Genomic DNA, 21,116 nt, shown 5'->3' with positions numbered 1-21,116 from the left:
AGGCTCCTTGACTTGCCTTTGGTGCACGGGACAAACCCCCAGCAGATATTCTCAAGGGACACAGAGGCAAAGAATATTCTTAGTTGCAAGGGACCCCCAAGGACCAGCAATTCCAGCTGTCAAGTGAATGGCCCACACAGGCATTGAAGCCACAGCCTCGCTGATATCAGCACCATGCTCTGACCAACGGAGCTCAGAGGTCAAAACCACACAGAATTTTACTGGCAAAGTACAGAGAACCAAGGAACTTGGGCAAAGCATTTAATACAACATCCAGTTGAACATAAAACACTTTCCACAGCAGTAACTGCATTAAGTTAGCCCATTTAACCTGCAAACCTTGAACCCTTGAGGTGTTAAGGTACCCAAAATCATTCACTGCAGAGCCAGAGAAGGCTGAGGAATGATCCTGGACACACAGGTCAGGGCAAGCACTTGTTTTTATTTAAATGCACAGGGAACAGACCTCTTGCAGGTCTTTGTGTTTCAAAAGAAAGGTAGATATTCATGTAGAAATACAAAAAGTAATACTACAGTATTTGTAAATCACACAACAGTAGAAAAAGTTACCAATGAATAAATGCACAAACAGGGAACAATAAGGCTGAGATTCCAAAGAGTTACATTCAAAAGGCTCTGCAGCACAAATGAGAGAGTTTAATACTTCTGAAAATACAGAGTCATCAATTTTCTCAGGGCAGCCTTGAGCTCCTGGTTCCTCAGGCTGTAGATGAGGGGGTTCAGGGCTGGAGGCACCACCGAGTACAGAACTGACACTGTCAGATCCAGGGATGGGGAGGAGATGGAGGGGGGCCTCAGGTTGGCAAAAATGCCAGTGCTGACACACAGGGAGAGCACGGCCAGGTGAGGGAGGCAGGTGGAAAAGGCTTTGTGCTGTCCCTGCTCAGAGGGGATCCTCAGCACGGCCCTGAAGATCTGCACATAGGAGAAAACTATGAACACAAAACAACCAAAACCTAAAGAGGCACCAACAGCAATGAGCCCAAGTTCCCTGAGGTAGGATTTGGAGCAGGAGAGCTTGAGGATGTGTGGGATTTCACAGAAGAACTGGCCCAGGGCATTGCCCTGGCACAGGGGCAGGGAAAATGTATTGGCTGTGTGCAGCAGAGCATTGAGAAAGCCACTGGCCCAGGCAGCTGCTGCCATGTGGGCACAAGCTCTGCTGCCCAGGAGGGTCCCGTAGTGCAGGGGTTTGCAGATGGACACGTAGCGGTCGTAGCACATGATGGTCAGCAGGGAAAACTCTGCTGAGAAGAAAAAGACAAACAGAAACACCTGTGCAGCACATCCTGAGTAGGAGATGGTCCTGGTGTCCCAGAGGGAATTGTGCATGGCTTTGGGCACAGTGGTGCAGATGCAGCCCAGGTCAGTGAGGGCCAGGTTGAGCAGGAAGAAGAACATGGGGCTGTGCAGGTGGTGGCCGCAGGCTATGGCACTGATGATGAGGGTGTTGCCCAGGAGGGCAGCCAGGGAGATGCCCAGGAAGAGGCAGAAGTGCAGGAGCTGCAGCTGCCGTGTGTTTGCCAGTGCCAGCAGGAGGAAGTGGCTGAAGGAGCTGCTGTTGGACATTTCTTCAGTCTGGACATGGTGGACTGTTGGAAGAAGACATTGAAAAGCTGGGACAGATTTTCTTGAGTGAATTCTATGCTATTTTCTTACAAATTTACTTAAAATTACTTCTCTTTCTTTGGGGTAATTTCTTTCAGTTCTTTTTAATATTTTTGAGCTCAAGTTTTCTGCTAAGTTACTGTTCCTTTCTGTGAAGGGGCAGAAATCCTCTTTCAGCATTGCTCTCAGCCTGAGCACTGGGGAGCCCAGACGGAAATCAGGGCTCCCTGTGCCCCAGGGCACTCAGACCTGCTGGTCTCACACAGGAGCCCTTTGTCCTTTACACCTCCCTCGGTTTCAGGGTGGCTAAACATAAAACATACTTGAAAAATAAAGCAGCCTCTTTAAAGGCTTCAATTTCTAAATAATTTTCCCAAGACATCTTTTTGTCTCTGTGCAGCTGGACAGGGAGGGATACCCAGGGCTGGGCTGGCTCTCTGCCTGGAGTTGTGCCTATTGGGAGCTGTTTCTCTCTATCCAAGCCTTGTCCCTGCCAGTGCTCCCGAGCCCAGCCCAGCCCTGGGGGCTCAGCTCTGCCCTGCACACCCCTCCCAGCACAGGCACTGCCCAGGGCCATCTCCCTGCCAGCAGGGCCTTAAGGGCAGCTCAGACAAACAGAGATGCTGCAAGCCAAGGTGCTGCTGCTGCTGGCTGTGGCCAGAGGAGGCTGAGGAGGCACTTTGGGAGGGAGAGCTGAGGCAGCTCTGCTGATGCCCAGGGTGACAGTGCAGGAGTCTCAGTGACACAGACAAAGCTGACAGCCCCTTGCCCTTTCCTTTAGGAGAAAGCCGAGAGCAGCCCTGGCCATGCAGCACCATCTCCACAGCAGGAGGAATCTGCCCTGATGGGGGTCGCTCCTTCCCCCTCCAACTTCTCCCCACTGCCCACAGGGAGCTCCCAGGCAGGCTGAGAGCTGCCCCTGGCAGGTGGCAGATGCCCTGGGCTGGCAAAGAGCCTTCAGGGCTGCAGGAGCTGCTCTGCAGGACAGCCCTGGGCAGCCCTGGCTGCAGCCCCAGCTTCAGCCCCTGCAGCCGTCCCTGGCAGCAGGAGCCGTCCTGCCCTGTCCCTCTGAGGGTGCCCAGGGCAGCCCCGCTCTGCAGCACATCCTCCCCAAACCACAAACGGCAGCAGAGCCATCCCTACAGTCATGTCAGTGCTGTCATGGGGCAGCTTTAGGAGATCCCCGCAGCCAGAGACTTACTGTGCCAGCAGTTGGGAGCATTTCTCCATGAAGAAGCTCAGACTTGTCCTTCCAGTTGCTTTAAGGCACCCAGGTAGCTGCAGGCAGTGCCCTCAGCCCTGCTGGGCTGGGAGAAAAGCTGCTCATCAGGAGAAATGTCTTTTTGAAGCTCTTCTTGGTTGCCAGCAGCTGCCTCTGTGCCAGGAGCTTGGCCCAGCTCAGCAACAGCACCAGGATTTTAATGACCCTCTCAGGGCTTTGGTGTTGTTTCCACCAGACTCAGTCCCTGAGAGAGTGTTCAAAAAACTTCTCAAGAAGTTTAACTCAATGTTAAATTGGCACTCCAATTTAAAGTTTCAATTCAAAGTTTCTTGAAGTTTTAATGGGTCCCACTGAGGGACATGACTGGGAAAGTGTCCCGAGGTTCCAGGGAGAGCAGAACACTGCAGGCACTGATGACAGCTGGGGACAAGCAAGGGAAAGGTGTCTCTGGTGCTGAGCAAAGCTGGATGTGTTTCAGGAGTGCCAAGGGCCAAGGGCTGAGCCCCAGCCCCTGGCAAGGCAGATGCTGTCCCTCCCTCATTGCTCAGGGCTCTTCCCGGGCCACTGGCATGTGGGGATGTGCAATGCCAAGGGCAGCACCATGGGGCGGCCCCTGCCAGGCTGCTGAGCAGGGACAAGGAGGCAATGAGGCCCCAGGGCTGCCGGGGTCACTTGTCTCCTCCTCATGGGTCAGGCCCAGGGCCAGCAGCCATGGCCAAAGGGCTGCACAAGTTGCCTCTGGCAGGGCCTTGCAGCTGCTGCCCATCCCTGTGCCCTCTCCAGCCCAGGCTGCCCTACAGTGTCCATGCCCTGCGCCTCTGGCCCTGCAGGCTGTCGTCATCCCCCGGCTGCCCCAGCTCGCTGGCCCCTTCCTTTGCTGACAGCTCTGCGTCCTGCCTGCCTCTGCCTGGCCACACAAAGCCTTGGCCTTGATACCAAAAGGGTTCATTCAATCTTTACCGTGCCTGTGAAATTCTAGCACAGGAACAAGGCATGCAGGGCCTGCCTTCCCAGCAAGGATGGTTGGGAGACGAGAAGAAGACATCTGGCTCAAGGGTGCAGTGATGGGAAAAACAAGGACTGAATCTGGGAACTCGGGGTTTGGTTTTATGGAAGTGGGTAAATTGTAATATGCATTTAGCCACTGTATAAAAGCAACACACTGGGAGAATCACATGTCCATGTCAGGTTAGGAGTTATCCCATGTTGGACCTCAGGCCTGAATAAATGATGCCCTCTTAAACACCAAATTAGTGTTAAGGAGACTTACTCTGATGGTTCAGAGCCTTGCTGATGGTGGGGCCTCACAGAACCAAGGAGTCAGCTGTGACACTGGGCAAACTCATGGAACAAAGGGTCCATTTTGACACAGCAGAACCCCACGGAACCAAAATCCATTTTGGCACATTGGGGCCACATTGAACCAATGGTCCATGGTGACACTGAGGAACCTCTTGGAACCAAGGGGCCCTTCTGACACAGCAAGGCCTTGTGGAACCCTGGTCCATGGTGACACCATGGAACCGCACGGAACCAAGGTGACCATGTTCTACTACAGAACCTCGTGGAACAAAGGGCCCATGGTGACACTGCAGAACCAAGGAGACCATGGTGACACTATGGGGCATCATGGAACCAAGGGTCCATTGTGACTCTGCTACCAAAAATGGGAAAAAATAAAAGAAACTGCTTCACAGCAAGGGTGCAGTGAGAAGCAGCATTCTTTATTCAGCCAGTTGCACAAGGGGGAATAGCTCTTCCCAAAGGTGTGCGTGCTGGGTACAGGAAAGCTCCTGCTTACAGACTGTATTTTACATCCATATCCACTGACTGTCACAGAATAAACATACATATGATAATCATTTCTCTGAAATCATTAACATATTTTCTCTCACCTTCACAGCGGTGTTCTTCTGTCCTGGGGGTCTCTTTGGTGGTCCCTGGTGCTCGGTGATCTCAGAGTCAGACCTGACTGCCCGGTGCACTGGTAAAAGTTGGCACAACTGGAGCTGGTCGCTTTCCAATTCTCCTTCTTACACAATGGGCATGGTGCAGTTCCATGGGTCAGGGGGTTTTGAAGAATAAGAACTTTGTGTTCACCAGCATGAGATAGTTTTTCATCTGGTAACATCCCCCCTTGGAGGCTTGTGAAGCTTCTCTTCTCTTCAAGCCTTGCTAAGCCTCCCATCTATGTTGTCTGCTGGAATTCAATGCCCTCCCCATCCCACAGCAGCCCTGCCTTTCCCTCCTGCAACCTTGGTCTCCAGCACAGCCATGGAGGCTCTTGGGGCTCTGGACTTTTCCTGCAGCCACCAAGGGCAGCTGAGCTCTGCCCTTGCCACAGCCAGCCCTGGCCAGCACAGGCCATGCTCAGCAATTCCTTGTCTGTGCCTGGCCTTGCTGCCAGCCCCGGCAGCGGCTCCCTGGCCCCTTTGTGCCCCGCTGGCCCAGCCATGGTGCCCCAGCCCCTGGGCAGGCCCAGCCCAGGGCAGGAGCATTGCGGGTGGGCACGGCCCCTGTGCCGTGGTGCCCACAGCAGCCCTGGGGCTCTGTGCCCCATGGCCTCCCTGCTGGGCAGCCTCTCCCAGCTCCTGCAGAGCCCGTGGCACCTGTGGGCCTGCACACACAGCCCTGCCCCGGGCTCTGCCGGGCTCTGGGCCAGCACAGAGGCCGGGCAGGGCTGGCCATGGCCAGCAACAGGCCCTGAGCCCTGCAGGAGGATGGAGCTGGGCCACAGCCAAACTCAGCCCAGGCCAAACCTGGGCTCAGCAGCCAGGGCTGGCAGCACCTGGGGACAGAGCCTGGTGGTGACAAATGTCCTGGGCCCCCTCCCTGCCCTGCTCATGCCACCAAGGGCACAGAGCAGCCTCCTCTCTCGGCCACTTGCCTGTTTTCAATCCCTTGCCCTGTAGGCGCTGGCCCTGCCCCACAAGGCCTGGGCTGAGTCCTGTCCCTGCACGCTCACCCAGGCTGAGATGGACACTGCTGGTTTCTCTGGCAGGCTCTCTGAGCCCAGCCCAGCTCCCTCCAAGCTGTCCCAGCTGCCCTGAGCTCTCGGCAGCAGCCAGGGCCTCTCCCCAGCACAGCCCAGCCGGCTCTGGCCCCACAGCTCTGCTCAGGGCAGGCTGCTCTGGGCACTGCCGCACGGCCTCAGCCCCTCTGCAGGGCACAGCAGCAGCTGCAGCTCAGAGAGGCCTCAGCCCCAGCCATGGGGGAAAGTGCCTGGCCAAAGGAAAAGGAGGCTCCCTGGGTGCCCTGCTCCCCTCTCCAGGAGATCCTGGCAGCTCTGCAGCCCCTCCTGCCATCCCATCTGCCCAGGCCAGCACCACAGCCCCGGCCTTGGGGCCCTCAAGAGCTGCTCCTGCTCCAGGCCCAGGGCCCATCCCAAAGCTGGGGCAGCCACAAAGCTGTGCCCATTGCTGGCCATTCCTGCTCTCACGAGGATGGATCCTCAGCCACTTGGAGGTTGCTGATGAATTTTACTTTTCCACAGGCCTCTTCTTTCTTGAGCTCTTCAGCTGGGGAATTCAGTGACAAAGGCTCATTAACATTTGTTCAAATCTCCCAAACAAGATAAGCTCATGGGAAAAATTCAAATCATCAGTTCTTCCATGGTTAATTAGACAAATTTCAGAAGCGTATTCAAAGTAAATCTACTGTATTGAAAACAATTGAGATATAATTGTTTGGTCCTGTTTAGTTTTCTTTTTCTGTTTCTAATCCCCAGTTGATATTAATCCCCAGCACCCCCTCAGGCAGTCTGAATAGATCTGAAAATAAACACCCCTTCTGGCTGATGATCAATCAGACTTTGTCCCTACCCCCACCCCACCATTTCCCCCATCCAGCCCCTGGGACTCAGAGCCGCCTTGTGCAAATCTGACAAACCATGGCTCTGCCTTGATTTCCCTCTGCTCCAGTGCAGCTCGTTTGGAAGTTTTTCCACTAAAGTTATGGAGAAATACTAAAAAGAGCTTCTAAGAAATGCACATTCCTGTTATAAAGGATGTATTTTATTGCTGCTCTCTTTGGAGCAGAGGTAATTGCAGCATTCTGTGATTGATATTGACCCAGGGTCTCTCCTCAGGAGGTCTGGCCTGCTCAGAGAAGCTGTGCCTTGAGGTGTGAGCCAGTGTGGACAACCTTGCTCCACATTCCCCACCCCCATCCTCTCTGTCCTCCCTCACCTGGGATCTGCTTTGCTTGGAGAGCTGCCTGCACTCAGGAAAGAGGGGATTTTCCTTTCTCTTTTCTTTTTTTCTTTTTTTTTTTTTACGCAATCTAAAATTCCCAAGTTTCATTGTTGAAAACAGACACACTCCTCAAGTGTGTGCCAGCCCAAGGTGCCACCAAAAGCACTCCAGACCTGCCCTGGGCCAGCTGTGAGGGTGGATCATCATCCCAACCTGCACTGGGCTTTAAGAAACAAAAAATTTCGAGAACCCAGATGCAAGTGTTAAACCTTGGTTAGTGCTTTGTTGTAAACCAGTTCAATTGTTTCGTTGTTTATCCCAAGTTCAGGTTATTAACTCTTCTCTTGTTATGTATTAGCTGTACTTACCCTTTGCTGTCATGTCCCTGTCCCGTCGGGAGATCACCGCCACTGCTCCCCAAAATGGCGTCCCCGGCCCTGAGGAGGAGGATGACATAAGGGCCTGTACGTAAATGAGAGAGACCAGAGACACACAGGACACACACAGAGCGATAAGAACCCAGAAACAGCGAGCTGCACTGAAAAGAAGAAATCAAGACAGCACCACCAAACGAGGAAGACCCAGAGGAGGCCCCTGACTTCCTCCCAAAAGCTGACAGCACCAAGGGGGAACTCGACCAGGGTGACATCCTAGACTCTGAGCCAAAGAAGACGAGCATTCCTGCGGACTCCTGTGAGGACGGAAGCTCCGACTCTGCCGTGTGGCAAAGTCAACTTCCTCCTTCACTGCGTGGAATCTGGGAGCAGTGGCGGTGTGTGCGACCCCTTGGGCCCCCACCCAAGCTGATTCTTGGAATAAAGGCATTAAAAAGGACCTCTAGTCCTGCCCAATTTATTTCATGGGCCACTGCAAGGGGCTGTGGCTGTGGACACTGCACTGACCCCACTGCTGGGTTTGGGTTCCATGGCAACTGGGAGAAGTTCAAGTTTCCTTGGAAACACTGGGGAGAACTGGAACATACTGGGGAACACTGGGAATGCTTTGGGAGACACTGGAACATACTGGGAGTGATACTGGGGAGGGCTGGGACAAGCTGGGAACACGAGGAATGCTGAGGGGGGAATCTGGGTGGGTTGGGATGGACTGTGGGGGTACACTGAGACATACTGGGACAGACCAGGACATACTGGGAGTGATACTGGGGGATACTGGGACAAACTGGGGACACTGGAAACACTGTGGGAAAAACTGGGGGACACTGGGGTGTCGTATGGATGACACTGGGGGCAACTGGAAGGGAATGGGAATGAACTCAGGTGTATTGGGAGGGACTGGGCTCTACTGGGAGGGTCTGGAGGAGCAGTGGGGGTTGTACTGGGCTGTACTGAGGATGAACCGAGCTGTACTGGGAGGAACTGGAAGAGATGAATGTGATGTTCCCGCCTCTGCCATCACCTATTTGCCAAAGCTCCCGCCAATCACCGCACTCAGCCAATCACCGCCCGGCATCAGGGACTCGGGGGGGGGCAACAGTCGGCGCCAATTTTCCTTTTTGCCTCTCACTCCCGTCATGCCCCGCGGCCCGATAGAGCCCCGTTGGAGCCGGGACTACAACGCCCGTCATGCCCCGCGCTCCACAGAACCCTGGGATCGCCCCCATCTGTCCCGTAAGTGTCCCCCAGACCCTCCAGGATCCCTGAGTGCCCCCTCAGCGCCCATTCGGGACCCCCAAAGCGTCCCCGGATCCCCTGAATGCTCCCGACCCCACAGATGCCCGTTACAGCCACTTCTGGGAATTCATCTCCTGTCATTCCCCGCGGCCGCTGAGCCCCTCAGAACGGAGTTCCGAGACTAAAATTACTGCCGTGACCCTCCCCCAAAATACGTGCCATGCCCGCGCCGTAAGGAGCCCGCTTAGAGCTCCCCAGGCTCTCCCCAATTGCTCCCGAGCCGTACACGTTCCCCCCGAGCTCCTCCAGCCACAGCTCGGACACAAAAGTGTCCCCCAAGTCCCTTCCCGGAGCCGCATGGGCCCCTTCGAGCCACTTCCGGGACTACAGCTCCCACCATGCTCCGCGGCGCACATAGAGCGCCATTCCAGCCGTGACTCCATCTCCCGTCATGCTCCGCGCCTCACCGAGAGCCATTGGCGCTGTGCCTGTAACTCCCGTGATGCTCCGCGGTGCCATTACACCCTATGATACCCGCGCCTACAACTCCCATCATCCCCCGCGGCCCAGAGAGCCCGTGTAGAGCACCCCAAGTGCCCACCCGGACCCCGAAGCGCCCCCAGATTCCCCTCCCTGACCTCCAAGTGCCCCCCTGCACCCCCAGGTGCTGCCCCGGACCCCGAATCGTCCCACAGAATCCCTAAGTGCCCTCCCAGTGCTCGCCCGGCTCCCCCAAGCGTCCTCCAGACCCTGAAGTTCTCTCTGAATTCCCTCCCCTGACCCAAAACTGCCCCAAATGTGCCCCAGAAATGTCTCCACTGACCGCAGAGTGGCCCCTTTTACCCTCAGGAAATGGTAAAAAAGATGACAAAAGAGCTAAAAAATAGGACTAATTAGCATAAAGAGGGAGAAATATTGGTCAATTAATTAATGAAGGGAATTGTGTTACTTAGAACCAATGAGCAATAATTGTTCTAGTTGCTAAAAGTTTATCAATTATTTTATGGAAATATAAAATTAGGTAATGAAAATGCAGAATAATATTATTATAAAAATATAATTTTATTAAATAATAATATTTCAGTTATAAAGAAAAATAATAAATGTTTTCAATGTTTTAGGATGTCAGTCCCAGGTGGGCGATGTCAGACATGGTGAGGCTCGGGGTGAGGAGCAGCTTGTCCAAACAGGGTCAGCCTGCAAGGGGCTCATTCTTCTCTGTGCCCAAACCTCCTAAGGAGACATTCAGCATCAAGATCACCTGGGGAATGCTTCTGCCACCTCTTCTCTGAACTGTACATTTTTAAAAATATGCCATTGATTAAAAAAAAAAAATTAAAAAATGTGGTGGATTTTCAAATCTTCCTCCTTAACAGAACCCCAAACTGACTCCAAGCTTTGCCTTGAAGACAATGGAAGGAAGAGAAAGAGCCCCCGAGGCTTTCTGTATTTTAATGAACCCCAGGGTGGATTTGGGGCTGAGCCCAGGACCCTCAGGCACTGAGGGAAGGGTGAAGGAGCTGCTCAAGGAGCAGAAACAAAACTCCAAGTCCCTTGGAGCATCCCTGGGCCCCACTGACTGCTGGCTCCTGGCACACAGAGCCATGGCATTGTTATAAATGAAATTAGAATTTTGACAACTAGGTCCCTTGGGTTAATGGCAGTTTAAATAAAAATGAATACAATTTAGTAAATTGAATAGTAATTTGGTATAAAAGAATACAGTTTAGTAGAAGAATACAATTTAGCAAAAAAAATTACAAATATATATATATATAATCTGCCAGTAATTAAATATGATTAAAGCATATGCAAAACCAAGTGGGAGGGTTTTTTACCGCACCTCACGTACAAAACCAACCGGGGTACGGAGGCTTCCCACCCTGCCTCACGTACAAAACAAAGCACTTCAAGCTAAACTTGTATACTCTATGCTTATACATATTCATTAATGTTTGCCTTAAGTTTCCTCCTATTTCTGATTTTTCTGATTTTACGTCACTATTCTTCACGGCACATGCTCCACTTGTTGTTAGGGGGTCTTCAGTCTTCTTTTGGGGTCTTTTGGTGAAGGCTTCTCCTCTTCCTCACTGTCCTTTGGATAACCTTACAGGTTTGTGTGTGTGTACTAAGCGTTGTTATGGAAGTCTACTCATTAGTCTGATATTTACTGATTTTTAGGCCCAATGCCTAAAGTCGTTCTAATTTTGTCCATCTCAGAGCCGTTTTCATCTTGGGACATCACTGATCTTCCAAACTACGTCCTGTACCTCGATTTTAACATGTAACATCTGTAAAGGGGTGCATCTGCCTTGTAACACTGATTCTTTTGATTGTGAGAGGAATGATGGGTTTGTCTTTACAAACAAGCTGTGGGTCCGCTGATAAGATGCAGCTCTCAGTGAGAGACAACAGAAACAATGGGATGGATTCCACTAAAAGATCAAAGAGGCACTGAAAGAACACCATGAATTCCATAAAAGTAAAGAATTAAGAAGGGATTATACATTGGGGGTGGGGGGGGAAGGTATCGCAGGTATCAGGTGTTCCGGGCAGTCTGTACCTGTCAAGTACCTCAGCCTGTGGGGAAAGAGAGAAGGGACAAGCGGCCGGGAATTAGGATAAAAAGGAGGCTGCACCCTCCAAAAATTTGAGAGACCCCAGGGGAATGCCCCATGGCCTCTCCCTTTATTCGAATAAAGAAAAAGAAGTCTCCTCTGTCTCCTTTTTGGACATAAACCTCTGGCGTTTGTGGATTAATTTTCCTGACAATTGTTTCTAAAAATAACTTGAATAACAGTTCCAATTTAGTTAGCAAAAATCAATTCCATTTATTGCAGTAACAATCTTTGTCAATTAGTGGAATTCCTATGTCATTTATCATTTCCCCCATGCATTTTTCACCTCCTCTTCCCTGGCCTTATCTCCCCTCAGGCCCCGCTCGTCCTCGCCGAGTCCGGCCCGCGCCGGGGCCGCGCCGGGCGCGCGCGGGGCCGAACGCAGCGCCCCCCTCAGGCCGTTGCGCCGCGGCCGTTGCGGCGACAGTCGGAGACAGATCGGGGCCATGGAGGAGCTGCCGCTGCCCGCCGGAATCAATGCCAGCACCTTCCCCGCCAAGCTGTGGGGCCTGGTGAACAGCCCCCGCGTCCGCTCCGTGCGCTGGGACAGCCAGGCCCAGGGCTTGCTCATCGACCGCTTCCTCTTCGAGCGGGAGCTGCTCAGCCCGGGCGGCGCCCACGGAGGGGGCGGCCAGGGGGCGGGGGCGGCCCCGGACTCCTTCAAAGCCACGCACTTTGGCAGTTTCGTGCGCCAGCTCAACTTGTACGGCTTCCAAAAGGTGCCGTCATGGCTTGGCTCAGCTGTGCCGGGCGATGCCGGGGCTTTGCTCCACTTTATGAACCCAAACTTCCGCCGCGATCGCCCCGAGCTCCTTCTCCACATCAAGCGCCGGACCAGGGCCAACAGGCAGAGACTGGCCGCGGGGCTGGAGGTGCGTAGCCGCCAGCCCAGCCGCCTCCAGCGGCCCTCCACGGACCGGTCGCTGCCTGCCTTCCCCACCGGGCAGCCGCCCAGAGCCGGTGAGACGGGGTGGGAGCTGCGGGCGCGGAGGGAGGCGAGGGCTTTGTCCGTGGGCGCTGCCCGGCCGGGCAGGAGCGGCCCCTGCCCGTGCTGGGCAAGGCTGCTGTGCCGGCAGGGCCCGGGAGCTGTGCCGGGCTGCCGGGGGCTGTGGGACAGTCCCGCCGTGCCTGCGCTCGCCACACGCTGGCCCGCTCGGCCGGCAGCCGGCCCGGCCCTGCACCGTGGCTGGCGCTGCTCGTTGGGCGGCCCTGGGACGCTCGGGGCGGTCTCCGGGAGTGCGGGTGAGCCGAGGGCTTGGGCGTATTGGTCGAGACCCAGGGGCTGCTCATCGACCGCTCCCTCTTCGAGCGGGAGCTGCTCAGCCTGGGCGGCGACCAGGGGCCAGCCCCACACACTTTCAGAGCCACGCAGCTCTGAAGTTCTGCAGCTTCCTGTGCCACTTCGGCCGCTGCGGCTTCCACCAAGTGCCGGCCCGGGCTGTGGCGGCTGTGCCGGGCGATGCTGGGGGCTGGCTGCACTATAGAAACAGCAGATTTCACCGCGACCGCCCCGAGCTCCTGGGCCCGGGAGCTGTGCCGGGCTGCATTTGGGTTTCTGGCAGCTGCCTCCTGCCAAGGGTTGAAGGGATAGGGGAGAGCTCAGTAGACAGGGAGCTGGTTGTTGCAAAGGGAATAAAATCCCATAGAGCCGTGTGTGTAGAGTTGTTTATTTCAGTGCTGGAGGTGAGGAGGATTTCTCCTCCTAATTCATCCACCTTTGTCAATTGCTGTGCTATATTTACTAATTGTATTGCTTGGTGTTGCTATGTCATTATAACATATGGAACTAATATGCACAGTATATTATACACTCTGGAATTTATTTACATAGTATAATCTCATGGCTATAGATAGTTCTTTTTCACTGTGCTTGCGCCTCCCCAATTTGGGGGTCGTTGGGGGTCTTTGAGGAAGGCTTCCAAAGTCGTCTTTGCATCTGAACTTTTCAACTTTGTCTTCAGAGCATGCACAGCTACGGTGTTCCTTGGTCTGTCTGGTCCTAACCAGTCTAATTTCTTTATCTTGTGGCTAATTGGCTTGACGTTTGCTAATTTTTCATTAGTACTATACTTACCTATCTCTGAAACTGACCACCTGGTGAGATTTTCATTTTTTTTTCCCGGGTCTCCAGCACTGAGCAACCAGTTAACCATATACTAGGCACTACAATGCATAGAAAGACATCTATATCAGGTTAAATAGATCCATGAAGTTATGATTCAGGTTCTATTGCTATCTGGTGATACAGATCTATCAGGTTCTATTGATATCTTATAACTGAACCTGTAGAAGCAGCTTGTAAGTTTGACTGAAGTTCTATAGGCATCAAACCCCCAAGACATGTGGTGATATTTTTCTTTCTCACCCTGTTTTGGGAGGAGCTGAGCTTTTGTCTTCTCTGCCAAAAGCACAGTTGCTGCCAAGGGAAACACACCTGAGGACCAGTAGTGACCCAGCCTTCCCTTTTCTTCCTTTCTTCTTCTCTCCCTGCTGCACAGCTCCCTTGCGCCAGAAGCACGATGCTGCCTCACCTGAGGATTCAGAGCTGCCTCCAGGCCCTTCCAAGAAAAGTGCAGGTGCTCAGGAGAGTGAGGCTTCCCCAGCAGCTGCCAAGAAAGTCTGTGCCACCTCTGGACTTGTTGGAGCTTCACCAGTGGAACCATCAAGAGAGCTCATCCAGAGATTTAATCTCCGCAAGCTCACGGTTCCACTGGTTCGCCTGGACCTGAAACGCCATCCTGAGCTCATGGTTCACCTCACTCCAATCCACCCTGAAGCTGCTTGCAGGCCCCTTGGACACAGCAACAGCTGCTCATCTTCTCAGCAGCACAGCCCAGCCTGCGAGCCATCAGGTAGGGAAAGAGTTTCTACCCTTCCTTTTCCAATAGGTCCTGGCAACTGAGCCTTTCAAGTGTTTTCCCTGAGTCCTCTGTCATGGCTAGATCTCAAGTGAGAATCACGTAGAAAACAGTGTTAAGTGTACTGGGAAGTGGGACTGTGAATGCCAAAGTATTCTCTGCTCTTCCTGTCCTTCCTGCAGATGTGGAGGTTGTTCTGGGCATTTTCCAGACAGCCTGTCTGCTGAGGTGCAAGGGCTGGGTGAAAAATATTGCCCAACAGACAAGTGGTCAGTGTTAGGTGAACTCCCCTGTTTCTTGGAATGAAGTCCAACTAGGACGGTGATAGGATATTGCAGATGTTTCAGACTGACTGGCCTGCAAATCAGGCCGTGCCATTGAAATGAACTCTGTGTGCCTCAGAACAGCTGCAGCTGCAGAACATGGCCTCACCTACAAGGTTGCTTTTAGAATAAACTCACAGTTGAATTTCTCAGTGTGTGCCTGAAGATCCGGGCTCTACTTGGGTGAATGCACGTTCTGTGGCCTTCTGTGTTGAGAAACTCAAGCAGCCAAATCTAAAAGCTGCTGGGGAGATAGGGAAGGCTGTGATTCTAAAGTTTTTGTGTGCCTTTGGAGCAGAAGGGAGAAGAGCTGGCAGCTGAGTTCCTGGCAGTTGCCTCCTGCCAAGGAATGGCAGCGGGACACTTTTCCCAGACAGATGAATAAGTACGGGAGAGCTCAGTAGACAAGGAATTGGTTGTTGCAAAGGTTCAGAACATGAGAAGGGAATTTTCTCCTTCTCACCCTACCTGGGAGGATGGGAGCTTCTGTCTTCCTTGGGACAAGTACAGTTGCTGCCAAGGGAAACACACCTGAGGAGCAGTAGTGACCCAGCCTTCCCTTTGCTTCCTTTCTTCTTCCCTCCCTGCTGCACAGCTCCTTCATGCCAGAAGCGCAGTGCTGCCTCCCCTGAGGATTCAGAGCTACCTGCAGGCCCTTCCAGGACAAGTCCAGATCCTCCAGGGCGTGAAGCTTCCCCAGCACGTGCCAAGAAAGTGTTTGCTCCATCTGCACTTGGGGTTTCATCAGGCGAGCCAGGCACACACAAATTTCAATTCCAGCCAGAGCTCATCACTCCGCCATTTCCTGCACACCATCAAAGCACTTCTGCGGCCTCTCCAAAGAGCAGCAGCTGCACTTCTCCAGAGCAGCACTTGCCAGCCAACATCCCATCAGGTACGGAATGTGTTTCTCCCGTGGCTTTTCAGAAAGAGCACAAAAAGTGACTGAAGTATTTTGCTGCGGTGCTCTGTCATGTGTACATTTGATTGTCAGAATCAGGTGTCAAGGGTACTAGGAAGCAGGATCATGAATATCAAAAGAATCTCTGTCTGCTTTTCCCGTCCTTGCTGCAGATTTGGAGGATGTTCTGGCCATTTTCCAGGCAGCCTCTGTGTAGAGGTCAAAGGGCGAGGCAAAGAACATTTCTCCACAACTGGTCGGTGTCAGGTGAACTCCCATTTTTCTTTGGATGAAGCCAAACTAGGACTCTGATAGGATATTGCAGAGTTTACAGATTGTCTTTTGTTGAGATGAAATACAAGGGATGGGACCACCGTGCTTTGAGATGATTTATTGCTGAAGTAGCCCAATAAGATATCAGTCCCGAGGTGTGAGATTTACAGGCAACAAGTCAACCACAGCTTGAGGAAGTTACCCGTTTCTTCTCCACATGGCAATATATAACTTTTTAGTCCAGTAGACAGTTGACACAAAGTTTGTTTTTCCTTATTAAGCTCTTATCACCTTTACTTGATTTTGCCACACTGCGTCTGTCTTTTAACCAACAAGCTAACAGGTCACGTATTCACACACACTTCTGTTATAGTTTCTAGATCTCTAACTTACTTTATAAATCACACTATTATACTTGATACCTCCAACTATTTTACTTAATATAATTTCTTACTTACTCTAGGCATATTCTTACTTGCAATTGTAAGAACATAGGTTTAGAATTACTATACCTAATGTCTGTGTACTTTCATCACTCCATCAATCCAGGCTTTTTCTAAGGCTGCAGATTTTCCATTTCCAACAGTCTCTCCCACAAACAATGCTATGAAATTTCAGTGCATGCTGGGAGTCCCCAGAGCAGTTGCAGCTGCAGACCATGGCCTCACCTCCATGGTAGCTCCTTAGAATAAACTTGCAGTTTAAGTTTAGCATGTGTGTCTGCACCTCTGGCCTCTTCCTGGGTGAATGCACTTTCTGTGGTCTCTTGTGATGAGAAACTCAAGCAGCCAAATGCCAAAGCTGCTGGGAAGATGCAAAAGGCTGTGATTAAAGGTGATTATGTCTGTGTGCATGTCTAGATCGGTTTCACAAGCCATAATTTAATCTATGTACACGTCGATTAGGATAATACTTTTGAAGGGGAAGAGCTCACTCTTCCAATTCCCTGGGAAGTTTTTAATACCTTTCTGGAGTTGAGGTTGCTGTGCGCTTCCTGTGATGTTTGATCCAAGGCAGCAATAAAGCTCTGCGTCCCAAAGCCTCATTTTGGAGCCTCACCGATGTTTTTGGATTCTTGCAGCCGCCCCGGGCACTTCAGTCCCCAGTGCTCCAGCTGGCAGTGCTGGTTATGCAGCATGGAGAGCCCCAAGCTGGGTATGGAGTACTCCTGGGGAAGAGGAATTGCCACCGCTGGATCTGGACCTTGTTCTGGAGACACTGGAGGAGATGCTTTCACCATCTGTGCCTGAAAGGTCTCCCTCTGCTCAGGTAACTCCATTGGACAGGGATGAGAGGGGCTGGACTGAGAGCTTCTGAATGTTGTTGCATGGTTGAGAAGCAAAGGCTTCTTGAATTCAGCTGGGAATGGACGCGGAAGGATTTGCTTGGTCAAGCAAGATTTGCTAAGGAAGAGGGAATGAAAAGGGGGGATAGCCCTTAAGTGAGGATGAGAGGTGTTTGCCAGGGTTGGATGCTCCTTTTTCTGGGAAGAATCCCTGGTGCAGGGGCATTTGTGGGGAGGAAGTGGAAGCTTGGTGGGTTCTAACAGGCTTTGTTTGATGGGAAAGAAGAGAAGAGCGTTTGGAGAATTGCCACTGAAGGCAGAGTGGGAGTGGCATGCGAGAGGTGCCAGCAGCAGATGTGGGCTCTGCCTCTCTTGGGCTGGAAGGCCAAGGCAAAGCAAGGGCTGGGCTGCAGCTGCTCCTGCAGCTGCTGCTGCTGCTGTGTGAGCCCTGCTGTGCGTGTAGGCATTCCCAGAGCTGTGTGTGGGGATGGGCTGGAGCTGCAGCTGTCTTGCCCTCTCAGGAACCTGGTGCCTGCAGTCCAGTTTCCAGCTGGGAAATCCTCAGCTGGGCAAACTGGCCAGTCTTGCTCTCCATGTTCCAGAGCTCAGTCACCTTGTGGAAAGAAGAGATGTGTGTTGCCAGACAGTCCCTGCAAAGCTGCAGCCTGCAGGAGACTGTTGTGCTTAGGGCTGTGGTGGGAAGAGCACATCCCTGTGCCAGGAGCTAGCAGGACTCCATCCTTAGCGCCCACTCCATGGCTTGAGTGTCATCCCCACGCTCAACAGCCTTGTCAGCCTTGACAGCTCTTGGAGCGTGTTGGAGAAGTCAGTGTTTTGGACTGTTGAAGGCCTCTGGGGCCCAGAGCTCCTTGTTAGGAAGAAGGGATGAAGTGTGTGAGCCGTGGAGTCTTCATGGGGCCGATGTCGTGGTTTTGAGGCCCCATGACTTGTGTGATTGGTGAGAAGGACAAGGTTGGTGCTGGACATGAAATGGTTAAGGACTCCTTGAAGCCCAGGGGCTCCTCCTGTGTTGAAGAGCAGTTCAATCAGGGCCCATTAGTCCTTGTGGTTGACAGATTCCCTCTTGGACTTTGGAATCCCTTTTTTCTTAAGTCTTGTCTCTTCCCAGACTGGCCTGGAGTGTTAAGTTTCTGCATTGGCACAGGCCTTTTTGCATCTTCTTCTACAACTTTGCCAAAGAATTTCTCTTCTTTCATTTAATATGCAGGCCCATTGCATGGGTAGATTTCTTCTTGAGGAAGGGCAGAGTGGAGGTGGGGAGGGGATTTTTTGGAACTGCCCATATCTTATTGCCAAGCACGATGAGCCTTTGTCTTCTGCAAACTCCCGCGTATATACCAGTTTTCAAAATCAATTTGTTGGTGCACAGAAGGAAATCTGGCAGGCTCTGATTGTATCCCTGCAGAATCTATTGGTTGATCTTTGTGTTTCCTTCTTTGTGTTTTTCTTTTCAGGTCAATCCTAGTGTTGCCCGTGGCTCTTCAGGAGGGGAGGCTGTGAACAAGGCTGCAGCAGAGGGAGCTTTGCCTGCTGGCGGGAGCTGTGTGAACGTTTGCCAGGAGCCCGAGGAGCTTGGTAAGGAGTGAGCCCAGCCTGCTTTAGAGAAATGGGAGACAGCTGCTCTGAGGCTGCCTCTGACAGGAAGGGAGATGAGAAGAGTTGAGTTCTTGTCTCAAGCAGGGTTGGTGCTTCCTGGTGCCTTTAGTTCCAATCCTGCACTGGCACAAGCTCCCCGAGCCCTGCCCCTCCATGCTTTTCCAGAGGCTCTGACACCGAGTCCTCTGCTGTGGCAAGAGAGCCGGGAATAAAGCTGAGCTGGTGGCAGTTGTGTCACCAAGCTGCGTGTCCCAATTGGTTCACAGCTCACAGCAGCCTTCAGCTTCAGCCACTGCAGTGAGGACTGACGTCTCTGCGTCAGCCCAGAGAAAGAACAAGGCTGGGCTTCTTTGTGGGAGCTGGGACTGTCTGTGTTTCAAGCTCTCCTGGGTGCCATTTGCACTGGGAGTGTTGTGAATTGATTGGCGTACTTCAAAACTTCACAAGACTGGAAATCTTGGAAGGATCCCTGTTCCCTTTAAAGAGCAGGCTTCAAATTCTCAAGTGAGAGTGTGCCTTTCCGGCCATCTTTTACAGCCTTTGCTAGCAGGACTGTTTACTTGCAAAGGGAAAGCTACACGGAGGCCAGCATTGACTGAGAGTTGCCTTTCCTTCCCAGATATCCATCTGATCTACCTTGCCCGAAGGGCTGCCCTGCGTGGGAAGAAGGATCAGAGGGAGAGCCTGTGACCATCAGGCAGGTGGCATCCCTCTGTTTATAGATATAGTTAGAGATTTTTTATCATGATTTATTCGTTTATCTTGATTTATTTATATAGTTACAAGTATAGATTGATAGAGTTGTATAGTTGTATTTATAGGTGTATCTATTTATATATCTGTATAGATTGTATGTATAGTTAGTTATGGATGCGATAGGATTTTATTTCTATGTATACAGTTAGATTTATAGATTTTCAAATTTACATTTGTATATGTAGAGAGTAACATTTCTATGCGCACACAGATTTCTATATGTGCATAGTTCTTTAGTTAGAGTTATCTGGATGTATAGGTCCATAGATTGAGCAGTGTAGACCTAGGCTGCATTTTTGCCTCTTTCCCCCTTGGCTGCCTTTTTCATCTCTTGTTTTTCCCGCTGTGCCCCTTGTGTCCCCCTGTGCTGGGTCCGAGCTGGGGCCGGGCCAGGCGGAGCAGCAGTTGCAGCCCTGGCTGTCCCTGGAGCGGTGGGAGCTGCCGGTGGCCCCAGGCACTGTCCTGTGAGGAGCTGCTGAAGGACGGTGAGACTGAGGGGGCTGAGGAGGCGCTGATGCTGAAGGGACGATGGAAACCTTGAGGTGTTGGGGGCACTGAGGGCTGTGGGGGAGCAGAGGGCGATGGTGGCACTGAGGTGACAGAGGCACGGGCTGAGGGCTGTGCCGGCTCTGAGGGGACACAACGGCTCAGAAGGGACTGAGCGGGGTGAGAGGCCTGGGAGAGGCCGAAGAAACTGAAGAGGGGGCTGGGGGTTTGCCGAGAGGACGGCGGGGCTGAGGGGATGGAGGGGGCCAGGAGGGAGCACACAGAGCTCAGGGACTGCAGCTCTGCCAGGCCTTGCAACCAATTCCAGAGCCTCCACTTTTGCCACCACAGCTGTGCTGAAGAGCTTGAGGACATCCAGACACTGCCAGGAGGCAGCAGGGAGAAGCTGAAGGCCTGGAGCAAGAGCAGTGAGCAGGGATGTGCTGGGGCCACGCGAGAGCCTGGGTGAGGCCCCAGGGCTGGTGAGGCCGGGCAGGGCTGAGGGTGGCGTGGGCTTTGTCCGTGGGCGCTGCCCGGCCGGGCAGGAGCGGCCCCTGCCCGTGCTGGGGCTGCTCAGCGCTGCTGCCCCGGCCGGCACAGGGGCTGTCCTTGGGCAAGGCAGCTGTGCCGGCAGGGCCCGGGAGCTGTGCCGGGCTGCCGGGAGATGCGGGACAGTCCCGCCGCGCCTGCGCTCGCCACACGCTGGCCCGCTCGGCCTGCTTGTTCTTCCCAACCCTCCTGGGGAGGCTCGGAGATTTTCGCTTCCCTGCTGGAAGTGCAGCTGCTGCCAAGGGAAAGGTGCCAGGACTGACTCGCTGTTCCCTTTGCCTCCCAGATGTCCCATCTGCTGTCCCTGTCCAGGAGAGCTGCTCTGCATGGGAGGAAAACACTGAGGGAGAGGCTTTGAAGATCAGGCAGCTGATTTGTTCTGATGCAGTTCTATGGATATTTAGATTGGGACAGTGGCATTTATATCTTTTCAAATAGTTTTGTTTTATATATCTATATGTATATATATTGTACAAAATATGTAATATTAAATCTCTATTTCCATCTGTAGATTGTAATAGATGTATATATAGAGGTATTTAGTTGTATTTAAACATGTATGAAGTGTTATAATTTTATAATTCTATCTATCGAATTCTTAGTACAGAGTTATTTAGAGGGAGACACTGATATTTTTGTGTTTCTCTATGGGCTGTAAGCTTGTAGTAATCTGTAATAAATTAAGTTGTTAAACAATTCATTAATCTTTGTCTATATTGACTTGTAGAGGTTAGCAATAAATTAAGTTTTTGCTAACTTTAGTTGGTATTTGTAT

General features: G+C 52.3%; 1 protein-coding gene and 2 long non-coding RNA genes across 5 annotated transcripts; 1 reads left to right on the top strand and 2 right to left on the bottom strand.

Annotated features, from left to right (window-relative positions):
• Positions 1-422: 422 nt before the first annotated feature.
• LOC131590206 (olfactory receptor 14J1-like) lies at positions 423-5,264 on the bottom strand. Of its 2 annotated transcripts, none has more exons than XM_058860150.1 (2): positions 4,747-5,264; positions 423-1,613 (listed from the first exon to the last, which is right to left on the bottom strand). In XM_058860150.1, exon 2 carries the CDS (start codon positions 1,588-1,590, stop codon positions 658-660), a length of 933 nt encoding a protein of 310 aa, XP_058716133.1. In that variant the 5' UTR covers positions 1,591-1,613; positions 4,747-5,264; the 3' UTR covers positions 423-657. The 2 variants fall into 2 exon arrangements, with proteins under 2 accessions (XP_058716133.1, XP_058716134.1); XM_058860151.1 differs by lacking the exon at positions 4,747-5,264 and adding an exon at positions 2,831-3,640.
• Positions 5,265-5,282: 18 nt separating this feature from the next.
• On the bottom strand, positions 5,283-9,027 carry LOC131590221 (uncharacterized). Of its 2 annotated transcripts, none has more exons than XR_009280022.1 (3): positions 8,891-9,027; positions 7,413-7,506; positions 5,283-6,369 (listed from the first exon to the last, which is right to left on the bottom strand). It is a non-coding gene; the product is annotated as an uncharacterized LOC131590221 (long non-coding RNA). The 2 variants fall into 2 exon arrangements; XR_009280021.1 differs by having other exon boundaries at positions 7,413-7,481.
• Positions 9,028-19,527: 10,500 nt separating this feature from the next.
• Positions 19,528-20,773, top strand: LOC131590229 (uncharacterized). The gene is made up of 3 exons (XR_009280030.1): positions 19,528-19,791; positions 20,144-20,257; positions 20,628-20,773. It is a non-coding gene; the product is annotated as an uncharacterized LOC131590229 (long non-coding RNA).
• Positions 20,774-21,116: the final 343 nt, after the last annotated feature.

This window comes from Poecile atricapillus, chromosome 32 (assembly GCF_030490865.1).
Source record: "Poecile atricapillus isolate bPoeAtr1 chromosome 32, bPoeAtr1.hap1, whole genome shotgun sequence".
Classification (NCBI taxonomy): domain Eukaryota; kingdom Metazoa; phylum Chordata; class Aves; order Passeriformes; family Paridae; genus Poecile; species Poecile atricapillus.
This window is presented reverse-complemented; position numbering and strand designations above follow the sequence as displayed.

What these genes read in the sequence shown, in the direction of transcription:
- LOC131590206 (XM_058860150.1), bottom strand. Translation starts at nt 1,590, where the DNA reads ATGTCCAACAGCAGCTCCTTCAGCCACTTCCTCCTGCTGGCACTGGCA.